This window comes from Nansenia antarctica (assembly GCF_963989245.1).
Source record: "Nansenia antarctica genome assembly, chromosome: 4".
In the NCBI taxonomy this organism is placed as follows: domain Eukaryota; kingdom Metazoa; phylum Chordata; class Actinopteri; order Argentiniformes; family Microstomatidae; genus Nansenia; species Nansenia antarctica.
Window position 1 is genome coordinate 12,908,468 of NC_137689.1, and position 20,449 is coordinate 12,928,916.

Below are 20,449 nucleotides of genomic sequence, written 5' to 3' on the forward strand. Positions count from 1 at the left end.
CATACAGAATACATTTTTTAAGTAGCATTTTTGCGTGCTAAAATAAATAAATAACAAGTAAAAGTTACATCCATTTATGCACAAATACAACATGATGCAAAAGCGTACAAAAAAAAAGAAGAAAGAAATACATTCTAATGTATGTGTCACATAATATGACATCATATGACATAACATGAACTCAGCTAGCTATTGTTTCCATTTATGCTTGGTACCCTATTATGATGTATGTAAGTAGTGTCCAAAGTTCTCCACGCATCAGATTTCATCATGGGAACCATGTCTAAAACTAGATAAATTCAAGGCACACCTAAAATGTCCCCACTATTCTAACGGTCTATCATGGCCCTGACCTTCTGGGGACATGGCCGGCAGTAGACAACAGTTGACGCTATTACAGTGAAATCCTCAAAGGAACTCTCTCTTGGTTGGTCTTGCTTGGAGGTTTGGGATTCTGGTAGGACAGCCTCACAAAAACGACAATTAGGATGATTCCTGTAATACGAAATAAAATGCAATTAGGCCCAGAATACGTAAATGTTACACTAGGGATAATCTTTAGGATAAAAAGTAACGTTAAGTAATGGTTCACGTCAGATCTCCTACTCAATCCCAACCTGTCTCACCTATGACCCCCAGGGTGCCCAGTAGGATGCCCACAGTGGATTGTACTGTTGGCATGCCCTGCAGCTGCTTGGCAGCCATCTTGCAGTTCCCTCTCACATTGCACGGGCACACTGTCACTGTGATACAATAATAGATCGATAATAAGTTTCTCTTTCTACAACACCTTCCATACATAAAACACACTTTCTACAACACCTTCCATACATAAAACACACTTTCTACAGCACCTTCCATACATAAAACACACTTTCTAAACACCTTCCATACATAAAACACACTTTCTACAGCACCTTCCATACATAAAACACACTTTCTACAGCACCTTCCATACATAAAATACAGCAGATAGATAGCAATTTTTAAGACACATACACATACTCCCTTACAACGACAGAAAGCACTGATAACCAGAATCACCAGGGAGACAAGGAGTAGCTCAGGCAGGGCGGACCTGTATAGAATACCAATACACTGCACCACGTGTAATGAATACGGGGAAACCTGTAAATCCAAGAACCTTACATTTTGAACACTGCGTGAGTGCATGCGTGTGTGTCTCACCGGGCAAGTTGATGAAGGTGCTCCTGGGAGGGGAGCTGCTATCAGAGATGGTGAAGGGGACAGTGTAGACCTCGGGAGCCAGGTAAGGGATGTTCAGAGACAGGTTGGTGTGAGTGTCTGTGGAAATCAACACATAACATTGATGGTTGTTTAAAAATGTTTTTGTTTAAATACACTTTTGACGCGCACACACACACACACACACACACATCAGTATAATTGACCAGAGACAAAACATTCACTCTCCTGAAATATATTTTCCAACATGCACAATAAAGACTCTGGGACAAGGGACAATTTATTGGAAAGGTCATTCGCAGCAGCACAGTATAAATAACTGTGACAGATTGATTAACTAGCCGTTGGCTTGTGTGACCAGACAACTGGCGTAATCACCGAAAACCTCGTCAATGTCATGTACAGTGGAAAACCTAGATCTGTTTATTATCATAATTATGTGCGGCCGGCCCTGTCACTCCTGTTTAGAAGACCAAACTGTGTAACTGCTACAAAACACACAAAACAAGGGGGCAATGGCAGGGTGGGGGGGGGACACTGATACTTTATCTGTGAACGATTCCAAAATATACCTCTGGTTCTGTATGACGTTAACACCGGGAGCCCCTTCCCATAAACAGGGGGGTTTATCAGGCCCTTTAAGCTCTTATCTCAGGGGTGCTAGAGCCTCTAACTGCCCTATGACACCGCTACCCCTTCATGTTCCTCTGTTCTTGAAGTGGATGGAGCCACTTTGACGCACCCCTGAAGGGAACAAAGGATAACAAAGATAACGTCCTTCTCCTCCTTTATATCATCATGGCAGTCTCACTGGTGTGACGCAACTCTTTTTTTTTTCTTTTTTTTTTTTTATCCCTTTTTCACCCAATTTGGTATCCAATTGCACCCAACCTAGTATCCAATTATCCCCTGCCTATTGCGTAGGATCCGCCGCACGACCCCGTGGCCGGCAGCCCCAGAGGAGATAGCCAGGCAGACTAGCTGACTGGCTCCTCGAGCCCGACACCGTTATTCCAGCACCAGACAGGGGCGGTGTTGAGCGACGGATCCTTGTCCGGAAATAGTCCTATACCCCCCCTTGGGAGCGGCCGCTCAATATGCCGCTCCCTGTGGGCCCCGGCCATATCCGGGTCTGGCGAGACCGGGATTCGATCCCAGTCCCCGGTGGGCAGCTTGCACTAGAGGCTAATGCTTAGACCGCTGCGCCACCGCGGGGCTGGGTGTGACACAACTCTACACATGCAATTGATGTTCTCCTCCCGTAACAGTAAGAGAATTCATATACAGTAGTACTGTATGTACCGCACAAGACGTTTCTACCATCAGCATGTTGCTTCTGTCTGAGATACATCCGAGGACGCCAGGGATATGAATAGAGGAGAAGTCCTTGGTCTGCCGTGTCCTCAATGGTTCGGATGACATTTTTCTTACTTATGTTTTGGGGACGTGGGTGAACAAGTGAGGGGTTATGGAGTGCAGCCGAGTAAGGAGGTGCATTGTGGGACATGGTTCACAACAGGTTATGAGACGTCTGGTCTTTCAGCCACAGAGCGACGGTGAGACTTCCACTTTTAGCTTTTCGATCCGTCTATCATGACATCACACAAATGAAAGGAATATAATTACATCCGGCCGCCGCGGCATCCATTTATAACATGCAAAGAAAAAGGGCAGAGAGAGAGAACAACATAATAAGGGGGAGGAGGACAACCGGTTGAATCTGAGTGAATGAAAACCTCGTCACCGCCGGAGTGAAGTCTGAAGCCTGTCACCAGTTAGAGCTACAGGAAGTGGGCCATTAGGCTTAATACTGCCCGCCCAGACAGCTCCAAAGAAAGGAAGATGAGGGGGAGCGCAATTTACTCCCTCTGCCAATCTCTCCAAGAGTTACGTACTCTAATCCTCTCAACATGTGTGTATCGACAGGTGGCCTAGATAACATCCTATTCATCAGACACACACTGTCGAAGCGAACACACTATAGCTAACACACTTGATCATTCCGATTTCTGAAGAAACTCGATTATTTCTATTTCGGAATCCATTTGGGCTGTGGATGGCGTCAGTGGTGACAGCGGCCACCGTGTCAGTACTGTCAGAACTAACGTCATCGCCATGTTCCCTCAAATAGAATGAGTCGTCGTCTAATTTGATGATGTCGTCATCATTCGTCTGCGGATTCTTACACGGAGGGACATAACAACCAATCCACCACCACCTCCACCTCGATTTCGATGAATCTTACTGATGGATCATTGTGTCCTGACAAACGTTCGTATGGTTCTATAGTGTGCCACTGCTGTTGGGTCACCAAGTATTATGTTAAATTTGAAATGCAGTTTCCTACATTGTTTCAGTTAAATGCATTGTGTTGTTGAGGACATGATTCACTATTCAGTAAAAATCATATTGTTGTTCTGAAAACCTGCCATCTGCTATTTATTGAATTAGGGTCACCACAACTTAAGTATTGTCATGGCAATTCTGATTCAGCAAGGGTTACTGGATTTCAGAGTACAATAAGTGCATTGATCATTTCTGGACCAAGTGTACTATAGAAAATTATATTGTAATTGCTGAACTAGTTGAATGTATGTGAGACATACTGTACATAAATTGGCCTCTGTCTAGCTGGTGGACGATATAGCACGCTCACCATTGATGGGTGTGAGTTTCCAGTTGCGGCGTACTGTGGCATCACTACGCAGGGAGAAATTGAGCCTGCCGCCGTGCTGGGGACCATCGCTGTCTCGGGACGCCAGCACCAGCGCCTGGTCCTCCCACCGGGGGGTGCACAGGTACTTCCAGGAGTAGTCCCCCACCAACACGGGGCTGTTGTCATTCACGTCCAGGATGTGCACCGTCACCAGGGTAGAGGCAGACAGGGAGGAGTTCCCTGGGTGGAAACAAGATGAACTCTCAAATAAAGGGCTACAATTATTGACTGTACTTCCAATCTTCCTTCATATTCTCTTAGACAAGTGGAATGAGGAAGGGTTATTGATATAGAGGGGAGATAGAGAGGAAATTGGCTATGGGTGCATGGATTTGAGTCTGGCCACTGCAGCATTAACACACTGCCACACTCTAGCTCATGTGTACTTCATTCTATAGGCCTACAGAGCAGAACTGACTATTTTCTTGGTACTTATTATATGTATTATTTCACTGTAATGTATTAATACAATAATAACAACATGAATAAGTAGTTTGTTTCAATATAACTAAGCCAATTCCCTCTTTGAAATTAGCACCAAAGAATACCCTAGAAAGTAACAGCTGAGCCAGTACTATAACATCATCAAATAAATGCTCCCAACATTCCTCACCCATTCAGTCACTGGTTAAAACAAACGTCATCAATTTCTTTTAAAAACAGATTAAACAGGTTGAAAGTCCAACTTAAGGACAGAATTCCAGTCTGTGAGAGATGAGCTGAAAAGATAAACATTCTGCTCTTTTTATAGACTCTCTTCTTTCAATTATGCTCAGTTTTTAATGCATGTACCATCACATTAGCCCTGAGTTAAGTATAAGCCAGGGGATGCATTAGTGCTCGTCTGTGTTGTTCTGTTCCATCTGTGTTGTTCTCTGTTAGCCTAGGTGTTGCTAGGCTAGCTTTGACAAACATTGGAAAGATGACTTTAAAAAACACCTCTCTGAACTACAAGGCAGATTGTAAAATGTCTATTTATTTATACTCCTATAAGGGCTATGGGTTGTATCATGGGGTAATTTGCATGGCACAAAAATAGTAATTCATTCATAGTAAGTCGTTCATTAGTTAATTAATTCCGTGATTAATTAATTCATCCAGTCATTCACTCATTCACTCTAAACATCCATTCAACCAACAGTCTCCCTTGCACCGATTCCCTTTTCAACCCATTTCTAACCCATTTCTCCTTCCTCTCTGTTCTCTCTCTTTTCACATCAACATACTCCCTCTGTCCCCTACAGCCTCAACAGGTGTGCACCACAGGCGTAATCCCATTCTGTAGACAATGGACCTCTTTCAATTGGAATCGATTTTTTTCATTGGCCGTGCTGATACACGGTGGAGACGGCTTCGGGGGATTTGAGGATGACAGAGTGTTCAGAGTTCAGACCCCGCAGGACTGTCTTCTGATGTCTGGGCTTGGCGTTCTATGTACCACATCCAGTACACCCCCTCTAGCCAAGCTAGATGCACAAACTGGCCGTCACTCTCTGCATGACTCACTACCAGCTTATTCTGTTGTCTGACATCTCTGTCTGTGAACACTGTGTGGTCTCGAATTCTCAATGTAACAATTGCCACAGCCTTCACTTGGAAAATCTGACACTCAGAGACTTACAGAAAGGCCAGTGTTTAAGCTAGACAGAAGCCTCTATTACTATTAATAAACCGTTTATAAGTCCTACACATGCTTTACAGATTATTTATACGATTCTTATAATAAAGTGTGCTATAACAGGACACTGTAACATTATTCTTTGCCGCCCCTTTGTTCACTGTAACAAGACATTTGATGACAATTAAACAATCTATAAAGCATCCACTGTATGTAGGCCTAATAAAGGGTTTATGTTAATGGTATAAGGGTTTATGGTAACACGTTTATCATTTGTTTGAAGTGGAAACAAAAAAATGCATTTCCAGAAACCATCTTACTTCCATCTTCAGCAATGACCTCCATGGTGTAGGTGCTGTTTTCCTCTCTGTCCAAGGCCTGGACAGTCTTCAGCTCACCTGAGTACTTCCCAATAGAGAAATACCTCTTAGTGTCTCCTCGGAGGGAGTACCTGGATAAACAGGAAACCCCACATTTAGCAACAGCAGGCTTTTATACTTCAATAATTACCGTTAAAGGTACTGTCAGTGATTTCTGCATGCAGAGCCACCAACAAAACATAAACAATGTAACAAATACATTGTAACACGCAAATAGTAGCACTTGATTTCTACTCATATCTGTTGTGTTCAAGGAAGTAAATGAGAGCAGCATTTACTCGTGTTGTGAGAGGTTCTTTTGAATCATTTAAAGCTGAATGTGAGTTCACCTGATTGGATGAGAGTCAGGGTCGTATCCACGGATAGTGGCGATAACCCGCCCTGGCTCCTCCCCCTCTCGGACTGTCACTTCATAGTGGCTCTGGGACAAGATGGGGCCCTCGTTCACATCATCCACGTAGATAGAGACCGTGGCCGTGGATGCCGGCCCGTACCTCCCCCGGACGAGCGCCACGGGGTTCTGAGCACTGAGGACCAGGATGTACTCGCTCTCTCGCTCAAAGTCAAGCACCTGGTTGTCATGGAGATGCTCGTCATATCATATACAGAGGCACAGACATAACGTTCACAGGCAAGGACAATTGTTTTTGTTCTAACTCCAATAGGAGAGCTGAGCAGGGGAGGGGTTAGCATTCCCAGACACTTTGGAGCTTGAATCAAAAGGGTAAAAAAGACAGTTGGTACGCACTCGATGAGCAAGTCCTGCGGATTGTTACGCTGTGTCTACTAAATCTACTAAATTTTAAAAACGAAATAAACCTCTATGATACCTGCACCTGTGAGGGGAGTTGATTTACTGGCAGAGTGGAGTTTTATTTCCACTATAAACCAAACACTGGAGTGGCAGCAATGGCCATTTGATTCCCTTGTCATCTGACAAGAATTGTTCCTATGACGAAGGATCCAGTCAGCGTAGGACTGTTGCTATGCTTACCATATGAGGTCACACACACAATCCTGGTTACACCAGGATTGCGTCCCCATCCACTGAGCTGCATTCAGTAATATATGCTAAGTGATTGCTTGGTTTTGCTAGCGGGAAAACACAGACCTCGGTGAGTATCAGTGGTGACTAATGCTATTGACTGGAAGCGAACTGCAGGTTTGTATCAAGCAACCAGAAGAACCCAACCACCTCACTTTAGTGCAACAACCACCAAACAAACCCTCAACAACCACCCCTCTAGAATCTCACAATGAGGCAATAACCACCCCACAACCACTTCACAAATAATGCACTTACCTCACAAATAACCACACAACCACTGAACAACCATATCACAACCATCCCTTGACTCATTTGCATTTCCCTCCCATTTTCCATAACCTTATAACCTTTATCTACACACCTATCAATAGCCTCTGCATGCTATTTTTGATACACTCATTTCTATTCTGGGCTCCTAGCTAGTTTGTATGCCTACTTGGTTAAATGCTGACATTTGAAGCATGAGTCCCCAGCTCAATGGGTATAAAAAGGAAGAGACTAAATGTGATCCTCTCTCATGGTGTGATTGTTTTTCTCTGTGTGTGTGTGTGTGTGTGTGTGTGTGTGTGTGTGTGTGTGTGTGTGTGTGTGTGTGTGTGTGTGCGTGTGTGTGTGTGTGTGTGTGTGTGTGTGTGTGTGTGTGTGTGTGCGTGTGCGTGTGTGTGTGTAATCTTCATACCTCTCTCGAGGATTGTGTGTTGAAAAACCCATACAAAAACACTAAGAATGTCTGTGTGTATACTCACACCAGTATTATGTAAGTCCTAGGCATAGTCAAGTCCTAGCTAACATATTACATAACAGCAAATTACTGATAATAATGGGTCATCTTTCATTAATCATGGGCTACTCATGGTTAACTATGCAATAACATCAGACCTTATATCATATCTTTCTACCAGTCCAGCAAAAGTATTTTGCTTATGGTAATTTTAGTGAATAAACTACAATTTGTCTCTGTGACACTAAAGGCACATTGTAATTATTCTGTTAGACTGTGAGCAGTTTGCTGTTATTGAAACAATGGGATTATCATCTGGGGGGTATCTCAGTGAAGGACACATGTTACTGCACACCCTCTGACACACTTTCATATTCACATCTAGTCAAGGTCTCTGTCAATAGTCTTTGTCTTTTAGCTTACAGTTTGGTTACACTTAAAAATCCTGTTAATCCTCAAAAGTATCTAAAGTTTACTATAGACACATGTCAGACTTGTAGGGTATTATTCCTACAGTTAAACATGTGTCATAATAACAGCTTCAGTATACATGGATGTTCTGATATTATTGCTGTAAATTAGGGCTACAGTGTAAGGTAAATCAGAAACAATCAAGTCTGTTTCCTACACACATGGACACGCACACACACACACACACACAAAATAAGACAATGACACAAGCGTCTCTTGCTCTACCTATGAAAAATGAAATATGGGGATAATGCAGCTCAATGCCGTTCTGTAACTCCACAGAGAGTGAGGAAGTAGCTTGGCACCAGAACTGTCCCACTTACAGGAAAATGCATTCTCCAAAACTGTCCTTGGGATTGTGTGTGTGTGTTCGCATGCGTGCGTGCGAGAGTGCGAGCGTGCATGCGTGAGAGAGATCCAAGGCTCTGTGTCGTCTTTCAATTAACACAACAGGGAACGGTGAATGAATGAGATGTGCTACCTTGGACAGGACTAGGGACACCTCATTGGTCTGCTTGTCTGTCACCAGGGTAAAAACCTCTTCCTCGTTGCCAGATTCCAGCCTATAGTCAACCTGCCAGCTGTCCCCGCCCCTCTCGTCTGCATCCCGCGCCAACACCGCTGTTACCGTGGCGCCCAAAGGGGCATCCTCAGACAAATGGAAGGGGCCATACTGAGAGGGGGGGGGGGAGAGAGAGAGACAAAGAGAGAGAGAGAGGGGAAGGGAGACAGAAGGAGCGAGAAATATATTAAATGTATAAATATATTAAACATATTAAACTAAAGGTACCAAATAATCTTTGAAGGGCAACTGAGCAGATTCCCTCTAATAATTACGAGTCAAAAAGTGGTACAAAACATCTATAGAGATGTAACTGTGTCATCCGTTTAGTATGTGTAAATTGTAAATTAAACCAACTTTTATAGCATGCTCACGTGCATATATACGTGTGCGTGTGTGCATGATTGTGTGTATACACGCATGTGTGCACACGTGTGTGATTACATTTAAGCACACATGCTTGTGTGTTTGTGCGCATTTGTGTGTGTGTGTGTGTGTGTGTGTGTGCGTGTGTGTGTGTGTGTGTGTGTGTGTGTGTGTGTGTGTTTGTGTGTGGAGAGAGAGAGAGAGAGAATTTGAGAATCTCCATGCATATCTCCTGTGGTCCTGCATTGTTGCTGACCTTCATTCACACACCTCCTATCTCTGAGCTCGGGAGCCCTTTAATCTGCCACTCACAGTGCTCCTCCACTGGAGCGGCCGTGTCTCTGATCTGGCTGCCGGGCCAGAGGGTCACTGCTACCACCACTGTCACCACTCACCTGACACCTCGCTACAAACCCGTTCACATGTTGCTGGAAAAAGCTGGGGCAATCTGGCGTGACCCACTCAAGAACTTTTTCCACCTCAGTGTGGGTGTGTGTGGGTGAGGATGGGTTGGTGGGTCAGAGAGGGTGCCTGGGTGCATTTGTGCATTGGCATCAACTCACTGGCATCATCTCAAGATATAATAATCAGCACCATCATTGATCAATATGATTAATATACCCAGCTCTACCATGGGATATGTTGTCAGTGAGGACAGAGGGCTGTGTACTCTATTGTCACATCCACCCAGCTTATAGCGATGTTCTGCTCCAACGTCCCTCACGAATATTCTTTCTCACTGTTCAAGAGGTGTTGGTTTTGGGGTGTTTTCTGGAGCAGAGTGTCTAAGAAAACATTCTATCTCTAGCCAGCAGTCTTCATGCCCAGAGGCTTGAGCAAACCCGTTGCTCATGACATCCGTGACATCATTAGCCTTAGGATCCTCCATTGAAAAAAGAAGTGTTACGCCAGAACTTGAATTACAACTATGCTGCTAACTATACTACTACACATCTCTTCTGAGTCAGTTTTAAGTGTTTTATATGTAGAATTGTGATGCATAGACATACATACCACAATACTGTACTTATAACAATATTTCATCTGAAATCTAGAAATTTAGCCCAGGCTAAATAGTAGCATTTCACATTTTGTTCTGTAGGTTTATCAACAGCATATCTATTACAACTTTTGGGGATAGTGTGCTGTGCAGGGGATAGTGTCCTGAGGTGGCCGCCTGGATTTGATTTGCCTATAAATAGATAGTTCTCACAGACCTCATTTAAAGCTTTATCCGATTAAGTCATAAAACGCTGTCCATTTGGAACACAATGGAAAAAAACATCTCCAATAACACGGTTCCATCTCTATAAGCCTGATTTTGAAGCCTGAGAACAGTCGTCTTTTTTTTATGAATGTTAATGGCTTAGAACCATGCTGACTGTGCACTATACAGAAGCATGGTGGTGTTGTCTGGAGCAACGGCAATGAATCCAATTGAATTGGGACTAGACCATCTCTGTTGCCGTTAAACTGAACTCTCTATCCAGAGTTTGCATTTTCTTACTGTACTGGGTCAGGAGTCAGTCTGTCGGAACACATTACCTCATGTTGAGTGAAGACTGGCGGATTGTTGTTCTCATCCTGAACCGTCACGACAAGCGTACATGAGCTGTTTAAACCTGCCGATGACATCATCACAGCCCCCTTCAGTGAGTCACATCGGAATATCTCATATAGGTTAGGGTTAAGTCTAACAGTGTGTTAGAGGACAATATCTCATATAGGTTAGGGTTAAGTCTAACAGTGTGTTAGAGGACAATATCTCATATAGGTTAGGGTTAAGTCTAACAGTGTGTTAGAGGAGAATATCTCATATAGGTTAGGGTTAAGTCTAACAGTGTGTTAGAGAAGGATATCTCATATAGGTTAGGGTTAAGTCAGACAGTGTGTTAGAGAAGGATATCTCATATAGGTTAGGGTTAAGTCTAACAGTGTGTTAGAGAAGGATATCTCATATAGGTTAGGGTTAAGTCTAACAGTGTGTGAGAGAAGGATATCTCATATAGGTTAGGGTTAAGTCTAACAGTGTGTTAGAGAAGGATATCTCATATAGGTTAGGGTTAAGTCTAACAGTGTGTTAGAGGAGAATATCTCATATAGGTTAGGGTTAAGTCTAACAGTGTGTTAGAGGAGAATATCTCATATAGGTTAGGTTAAGTCTAACAGTGTGTTAGAGAAGGATATCTCAGACAGTATGTCTGTCACATTGGCGTCCTTGGTCTTAGTAATTTAGCATCATTCAAAGGCTATTTTCTGAAGTGTACTGTAACAAATCAGGGAAGCATCACATCCTGCTGTAGTCGTTTACACTTCCACTAAACAACTGTTCCTCAACATCACAATACTGTAGTTCCTTCATCCCACTGTTGTGTTACTGTACACCAGACGTGGGTTCATATAGTATTTGCAAATTGTTTTTAAATATTTAACTTGATTGAGTTTGCCTTGCACAATGGAACCAATGGAATAGTCCCAAAACTGCAAACCCGGCCCACCTGGCACTCCATGCAGGCTCAAGCAAACAGTCAAAACACTCGACCCAGGTTTGATTTAGACTCTCTTATCTGGGGTAACGCTATCCTCCCTAGCCATTGTCATACTACCCTCAATCAATATGGATATTGAATGATGATGGATGACGAATTATTTCGACGCCCCCACTGCCATAGAGCCAGTCAGTCCATTACCTTTAGCGTCCTCGGCAGTGATGGTCAGAGTGTACTGCGGGGCAGCCCCCTCCATGCTGTCTGCCTGTACTGAGATGACCCCCGAGTCGCGGTCCACTCTAAACAGAGCCCTGGGGCTCTCTGGGATCTGGCCGACCAGCCGGTAGAAGATCCTCACATTATCTGTTTTGGGATCGTCGTTGTCCGCGGCCTGGACAGTGAGGATTTCTGTCCCTGGGAGAAAAAAGAGCAAATAATTCCCCACAGATTAGTGTGGACGCACAAACACAAACAAACGTAACTCTTCAGTTGACTTTAGTTGCACTCCTTCTTGCACATACCATATTTATTATGTTGGTCGCTAACTAATTATACAGGTTAGGGTTAGGGTCCCTTTGCTCTTGTTCTGTACATATCAGATCACATCTGTACATATTAATATTCAGATATTCATCCCATGTATATTCATTTATTTATACTCACTAACACTTTATGCTGTAATACCGTACACTGACTACATTATCATGCCTTTTGCACCAAGCCACCTATTGCCTATTGCCCTTATTCTTTACATGTCTTACTGTACTTATTATTTCATAATTTTATATCATATTGATGATAATTATCTTATGACTGTATCATACTCATGTATATTCACTTTATATTCATTATTCATACTCGCTGTAATACCTATACTGTCATTTTTTAAACAATACCACTACTTACACTTTCTGGTTAGATGCTAAACTGCATTTTTGTACTTGTACTCAATAATGTACTCACTAACAAAAAAGTTGAATCTAATCTAATTTAATAATTTTCTTTCGATTCTCTTCGGGCAAAACACAGAATCCTATTCTGCCGTAAAAGATGTTCCATTATATTTCACTTCTGAGAATCTCACATTTTTAAACTGAAACAAAATGCGTGCCACCACTGTATTTAGACAGTGCCCCATAGATGACCAACAGAAACTTTAACCACTGACAAACAATCAAATGCAGCTCTGTTGACATGCAACAACTTGCTATGGTTGGGGTTAAGTTTGTATTTAGGGTTTGGGTAAGGGTACGGGTACAGGTAAAGGTAAAGGGTAGGGTTAAGGAAGGGTTTTAATGTCTGGCCCAGTATGTTACAGCCTGTGGTACCCTGCCCTTCCTCACCTCGTGCAGCCAGCTCCTTGACCACAGTGTGGTACTGGCCCTGAGGGAACGTGGGCCTGTTATCGTTGGCATCTCCCACCATCACCCTCAGCTCTACAGGCTTGGCGATCTCCCTGCCATCCGGGCGCTCCACCACGATGCTGATCTGAAACTGGCACAGCCAAACAGGGCATGATCTTTCAGTCATAACCTATGTGTAGAATGACTCATAGGGAGACATGTTCCTCATCTAAACAAATGTACATGTGTAACAGGTAGCACCTGAAACCACTAAATTCTAGGTAAGGCGGGACCTTAGAGATTAAATCTACCAATCAGCCCTAGGTAAGCCGGGAACTTAGAAGGGAAATATTGGCTGACATGATGATTTAAGAAACAGGGATACACATGATTACTACACGTCTCGTCCTCTCTGGAGTTGGTTATGCTGTCCTGGCATTCCGAAGTCCTGAAGGTAAATAGTTTGTAACAGTTTAGCTCGGTGGCTTATAGTAGCCGTGTAGTTTAGTTTCACCGCTTTGTTTGTGCAGGTGGTTTGAATCGGAACGGTCACCACTTTTCTTTAATTAATCCAGTCTTTTTCCCTTTTTTAGACTTTTAAGCCTAATGGAAACAAATGGTACTTGTGTAATATATGTGTTGATCTATCCTGCTATTTGTCTGTTACTGTGAACCAACTGGTTGTCTAGTCTATTCCTCCCATTTGATCTATTTCTGTTCTTTGGTTTTCGAGTGGGGGGTGCCGGGGTGGAGAGGGTAGTCTGGATCCTTGGGCCTAGTCTCCTTACACGGCATGTGATGTGTGTGTAGTGTAATTGCTTAATTACTGGGGACTACCTTAGATCACCGCTTGCCGTGTGCTTGCCGTGTGCTTGCCGTGTGCTTGCCGTGGGCTTGCTGTGTGTTTTCTGTGTGTTTGCTGTGTGTGTATATTCACAGATTCATGGTGTGCCGGTCCTGAGACTGCTGTAGTAGTAGCATCCCTCTCTACAGCCAGTTGCCCTACCCTCCTTTTATCACTACGGCAAGTATAGCCGAACACATTTTGTATAGGGAGTAAACATTTTTAAAAACTTTGAATACATTCATATTTAAAATGTTACGCTGCACTCTGTATTATGTGTTTCGACCGCGAAAATATTGACTGTGAAAGGAGCCCCTTGCTTTTAAGAGTGACAACTGACAACCACTTTTCTCTCCACTTTCAACTCGACCTGCCTGCCTTTAGGAGATGAAGCCATTAAGCTAACAAGGATAGGAGCTATTGAGTGACATTCAGTGCTGCTAACCACTCAGCATTACTATTGATTTATGGACTGGTATTCAGACTACAGCCACTGTGGCATCTGGCATATTAATCATTTCTGCAGTCTCTACTGGGCACACAACTCTTTAACTGTCAACACTGGAAAGGACACAGTAGGTGTGTATCTATCTCTCTCTCTATCTATCTACCCATCCATCTACTGTATATGTATCTATGTATCTATATAGTTGTCCATCCTCTCCCTCTTCACCCCATCAGCTCTGGTAGAGTCACATGTGTCGAACAAACCGACCTCTCCGTGAGCGTGTGGAGGTGGATCGATAGGCTCTGACTCAGAGTGATGCATGCTGGGGCCATGATGACTGCTCTATTACTGTACAAGTGACAGTCATGGGGGAGAGAGTGAGGGTTGGGGGAGAGAAAGGGGGAGGGAGGGAGGAAAGGAGGAGGAGTATATAGGTGTAGTAGGTCTGTTACTGTGACTGACATTTCTGGTGGTAAGGTGGGGGGGGGGGGGGTGTATGTGCTGTTACTGTACAGAGTAGAGGGCGGAGAGAGGGCATTGGGGGTGCATCTGGGTGTAGAACTGTTACTCTGTCTGACATTTAAGGTGGCAAGGTGGGGGGCAGATGCAAGGGGGTGGAGGGTAGGATGGATCTGGATATTCTGCTGTTACTTCCTTTGGGTGTAGTTCAAACATTGACCTGTGGCGGCTCAGTGAGCATGTGTTCTGGACAGATATGTCGCTACGCCGCAGAATGGTCAACCATGTAGCCTCTCTGCCAAAAAGTGATGTATTATGTATCTAATCCTGTACAGTTCAGAGGCTTAGCTTCTTGGCAAACCCCAGAGAAGAAAACAAACACAACATAAGCTCACTCTTTGATTCATGATCTTAATATTCTTGTTTACCATGATCTCCTCTGGGAAAATTCCATTATTTTTAAAGCCTTCATAAACCTACATAGATGCTTCGGAAATCATCTTATAAGCAAATGCAGTGCTATAAAAAGGATGTATGTATGACACAGATGTACACTAAATACCTGTTATAACAGCCTGTTTACCCTGCTTGTAAATGACATGACCTCTACATGGGCATTATTAAGGGCAATATTAGCATAATAGCTTCATGCCTTGAAAGTGGTTATTTGTTCAATTGGGAACCATATTTACATGAAAGACAGGGATATTCACAACAAATGAAATAGTGTGCCAACTCACTTGGTCCTGGGTTTCTCTGTCCAGTGGGGCGTTGAGGAAGATCACTCCATCTCGACTGATGGTGAAGAGCATCTCTGGGAACTCCCCCTCCAGACTGTACTCCACCAGACTCCCACTCCACTTCACCTGGGGACACGGACACATGGGAGGACACACAGCACGTCGTTAACTGCATGTGACCGACTGGGTTCGAAACTCAGGGTCATCTGCACCCCACAAAGCTGTACGTCCCCTGCTGAGCTAATCTAGGCAATAACTGAGGGGAGCAAACGCAAGTCTTTGATCGCAGCAGGCATGCCTACTCAACACATGAGCATCTCACTCACGACACCACCTCCTTAACATTCGCATATTGATTTCAACATATGAAAACTAGCATACTAGCATACATAGGGAGAGTTTCTCTTTGCTAAATGAGGGAGGATGGGTGCAGCAGGGAAACTCTGATGTTAAATATGAGGTGTTTACAGGATAAAGAGATGAGCAAATGTACTGGAGGGGGTTTGGAACAGAGACCTCTGCCAAAACATCCGTCATGCATGCTGGACGGAGGGATTTTCCACAGCTAGTTGGCTGAGGGCACGCGCACACACACACACACACACACGCACACACACACACACACACACACACACACACACACACACACACACACACACACACACGCAGAGAGAGAGCTGACTGGCCGCCGTGAGCAAGCCTGGATGAAATAGCACCCAACAAGGAGAGGTCCCCAGCACAGCTGTTACACATGGGGGCATGTGCGTCTCCTCAACACACTGTCACACACACTCCACTGTTGCCTTGGAGACGGCTCGCCACAAACGCAGAAGGCTGCGTATAAACACAAGGCTTTTTCACACGACCACTTTACTCCCTTATGTTGTTTCAGGGGCTCAAGACATTGTAGAGATGTATATACTAAGAGAACTAACTGATTAATGATCGTTGGTTGTTCTAAAAATGGATGCTTAGAATGATGTCACATGTTTTGCTTTCACTATGTTTACTAAGAAAACTGAGGCAATTTTTCTGGTGTTTTTAATTGTTGCACATGCATTGAATATAAAAAACTCCACTATGATAGTAACAGGAGTTGATCATTAGAATAAAGCTGCCTCTATCTATGGAAACTGATGGTGGTATGATTTTGAGCAGGAAATACAGGAACTACATGGGTTAACATTTATACAGTAGTGTTTCATTCTTTTGTTGAGAACGCTGAAGTACATTGAGGTTACTTCTTGATGATACAGTATTCTACCTAGTGGACGCATTCTTTGTCTGTGCTGCTGAGAGAAAAAAAGGATGAGACCCATGCTTTTCTGTTTCATAGCAGCAGTGAGTGCCACCACCTACAAAGGCACATCAATCATGGCAGAGTGGGCTGAACAAGGCTTTTCCCTTATGGACACAGCAGGAGCCATAGTAATAACCTTATCGTGTATACCCTATTTGTAGTATTTTCTAATTATATTATTTTCTATATAATATTGTCTAGTGACTGCACCGACACACGCATAACAAAAACAGCTTAAATCAATTAATAAGCCATTACAATTTACAAAATTACTCGTACAAACAAATATAAGCCTTAAGATTTTTTGTCGTGACTTTACAGTTAGATTCCGATATCAAGGGTTCAAGAGCAGAATCTTTGTGTATAAATACCCAGGGCCATGCTTTTCTGTCTGCATCTAAACTCCTTAACCCTGCAACCTTCTAAGCAGAGACATCCCCACAGCTCTAACACATGTTCACACACAGACCCACATACACAACCACAACCCACACATGTACATGTTGCATGCACACACTCACACACACACACACACACACACACACACACACACACACACACACACACACACACGTATGTAGGATTCTCATCACAATAAAAGCTGAATGATCATAAATCTCTGGATTCTCTTTTGAATTACTGAGCTGGCATAGGTTTGGTGGGTTTGTTTGATATTTAGCAGCCTGTACACATTCTAATATACTGTGCATTATTGGAGATTGAGGCTGTTATGGGATTCAGATGAATGTGAAAAAAAGATCAAATCACCCACGTTTGTATCCACACGTTTTCAGTGGGCGGATGGAGCTGGCATGAGTGAGAGAGGGATGGGGGATAAGAGCAGAGCAGGAGGAGGAGGTGGAGGAGGAGGAGGAGGAGAGTAGGAGGCGCTGGAGACTGTGTAGGCACCGACCACTCTGACTTGCAGAAATACACATACCCACATGAAACAGTAAATCAATATTTTATGCACATTACCAATTTGATCTTTAGTTGGCTCTTGAATTTCTTCTCAACAATTCAGGTTGTCCTTTCATTCCATCATCAAAAGCAACAATTTTTAAAAATCATGCTTTTTGATTGCTACATTTCTAGACTATTACATTGACCCTGCAACCTCAGAGAAGCTCAATACTACAGTAGAAAACAGTTTCAGTCTTATTTTCTTCTTTCTGACGGTGTCAGAGGTTTCAAGTTATTTATACACCTTTGGTGACTTAGGGCGATGCAAGTGCTAATACTATAAATGTTGAATGGAAAAAGAGACACTGGCCCCTTAGAAAGGGTACAGAGTGACTGCCCTGTTCAATCACAATGTAGCCAGGTTCCTGGCTATTTCTATGAAGCAAGAGAGCAGGTTTTCATAACATCCAGGTAATCTGAAATCTTCCTAATAATCTAATGACGTTGTAATGTTGTAATGATGTCTAAAATGTCTATCAGTAGCAATCAGGGAATGATATCCCTTGAAAGAAAGATTTCGTTTGCAAATACTGTTTGGTCCAGAGAAACCGCTTTTGGTTTGCATACCGAAGGATGATGTTGTGTGGAACTTCAAACTGAATTTTTCAGTTTCTTTATTTTTTACAGATAATGAAAGTGTTGTGATTGTAAGCTTCAAATGATGTGTCATTTAAGACATACCTTATTTGAATGTTGGTACACCTCAAACCAAATACCACTCTGAATGAAAACAGACGTGTTTTCTACCATCACGTAAAGTAAAGCAAAGAAAGAACATCCCTATGAACATCTAACTGTATTTTAATAACATCACAACATGCTGATAGAACATCAACATGCTAAAAACACATAACTACACATAATTAGATGATCACACAGTCCTTGCTTTTGAACACATCCTAAAACGTACGTTTCTTTATAAGCCATGAATCACTATGTCAATAGCCTATGAAGCAGGATGACAGACGATACCGTTTATTATTTAAAAGTATTTAGTGAACCTAAAACTGTTGTTTGTTATATTGAGCGGGCTCTTCAACTTTCGTAATATGGAAAAAAAAAAGTTTTGGGGGGGTCAATTGTGTGACTTGAGAATTGCTGACATGCTGCCTTTTTCACCAGACGGTGTCACATGTCACACAGGCACACACACACACACACACCAAGGGCAGGGGTAGGGATGAAGTCTGAAGCTGCAGTGACGGGGTAAGGGGACAAACTAAGGGTGGGGATGACATTCAAACTACATAACTGTACACTGACCTCTTAGGAAAACCCAGGGGATACTAAAAACACAAAAATAGTGCTTCCCTCATTCCTTCCATTCCATGGCACTCATCTATCAAACAGTAAGTCACATCTCCGATGTAAAGTACATTACAGTCATAGTGATTTGTGATTTTAAATATGGAATACAGAAATAACTATATTCTGAATAGAGTCTGCTGTCTGCATTCTAAATACATGTATTCCGTGACCTACCCAACTCTGACTTTTTTCTCAGGGGGATCCCATGCAGAATGAATCATATTAGCACTAAGATCATCTGAGGTCTGGACGGATGATCATTTGGGTGCGGCAAAGCTTTCTGGACTCTCACCCTCAAGTGAATATTGATCATGCCCCATGCAGGGCTGCAGGCTTGGAGCCAGAGCATGGTTCTCACCTGGGAGATGGGGATGGGATAAGGTCCAGGGAGGTTCTCCTGTAGACGGGCAGGGTCTGGTGATGCCCATGTGTTTCCTGTCACCTCCACCGTCACAATGCCTGTGGAGAAGAAGGCGTTGGGTTTCCCCCCCATGTCCTTCACCATCACCGACAGCTTGTAGCGGCCACACATCTCTGGGTCCAGAGTGGAAGCCCCTGTGTGGAGCAGTGAAATATACAGTATGAGGGATTATTATAAATATATATATATATTAAACAAATACACACAAACACATACATAAGTAGTATAGAGGTAGTATAGAGACAGGGTAGTTGAATGGTTGTGAACATTTCAGTAGATATTTCACTTTAGAAGACAGTCAGAGATTTTGAGCCCAAAGTAGATGAGGTAATTGTTGCGCTCAATTCAAAGGAGTTCAGTCATAATATATTATACATGACATTTGGAGCTGAAATTATACATATTTCCATTTAAACTGTTATTTTCCAACTAAACTCATTGCAGAACATGATCATAAGCACAAGCTATCATCAAAAGCTGACATTTCACTGGAGTGGCCCCTAAGGTATTTTTCTTGTCGGTCTGCTCTGATTGCAGTGTCCCTGCAGAGACACACAGCTGACCTGTAAAATCTAAAGACTACTCGTTAGCCATAATTAGTCACCCTAGTAGTCTAATCTAACGACTCACTGCTATGATCCAGGGAACGCAGGATCCTGGACCTGGGCCTCGATAGAGTCAGCCAATGGGGTGGGTTGGTGTTACTAAGGTTTGGACCCAGGTGCAATGCAGAACTAAGGAGGTGGTAGGCAAGTTTGTTGAATCAAAATAAAATCACTCTTTACTTAGAGGAAAAACAGAGATACAGAATATAATCGCACTATAATTCGGAAAATAAAAGGGGAGAATACTCCAAAAGCTAAGCAAATAATAAAGAGCTCAAGGCAATCACAAAAGTAAAGTTCAGCAAATCACAAAACTCAACAACCATTCCGGTTCGATAAGGCTTCTAATGACTGGCACGCCTGATTCACATGAAACGGAGAGAACATCTGACACGGAGGAATGGGACTGGGGAGCATAAATACACAGGGAGATAACAAGAC

At 43.1% G+C, this 20,449-nt stretch overlaps 1 protein-coding gene across 1 annotated transcript in view; it reads right to left on the reverse strand.

Annotated features, from left to right (window-relative positions):
- Window positions 1-394: 394 nt before the first annotated feature.
- cdh16 (cadherin 16, KSP-cadherin) overlaps window positions 395-20,449 on the reverse strand; it is a gene marked incomplete at both ends in the record, with an annotated part of 34,991 nt that continues 14,936 nt past the window's right edge. The window contains 12 exons of the mRNA XM_080529041.1: window positions 395-495; window positions 627-743; window positions 1,189-1,305; window positions 3,863-4,102; window positions 5,861-5,991; window positions 6,250-6,491; window positions 8,642-8,833; window positions 10,634-10,710; window positions 11,779-11,991; window positions 12,921-13,071; window positions 15,412-15,537; window positions 19,341-19,537. Coding sequence (XP_080385167.1) covers window positions 395-495; window positions 627-743; window positions 1,189-1,305; window positions 3,863-4,102; window positions 5,861-5,991; window positions 6,250-6,491; window positions 8,642-8,833; window positions 10,634-10,710; window positions 11,779-11,991; window positions 12,921-13,071; window positions 15,412-15,537; window positions 19,341-19,537 — 1,904 coding nt within the window. The remainder of the gene's footprint in view (window positions 496-626; window positions 744-1,188; window positions 1,306-3,862; window positions 4,103-5,860; window positions 5,992-6,249; window positions 6,492-8,641; window positions 8,834-10,633; window positions 10,711-11,778; window positions 11,992-12,920; window positions 13,072-15,411; window positions 15,538-19,340; window positions 19,538-20,449) is intronic.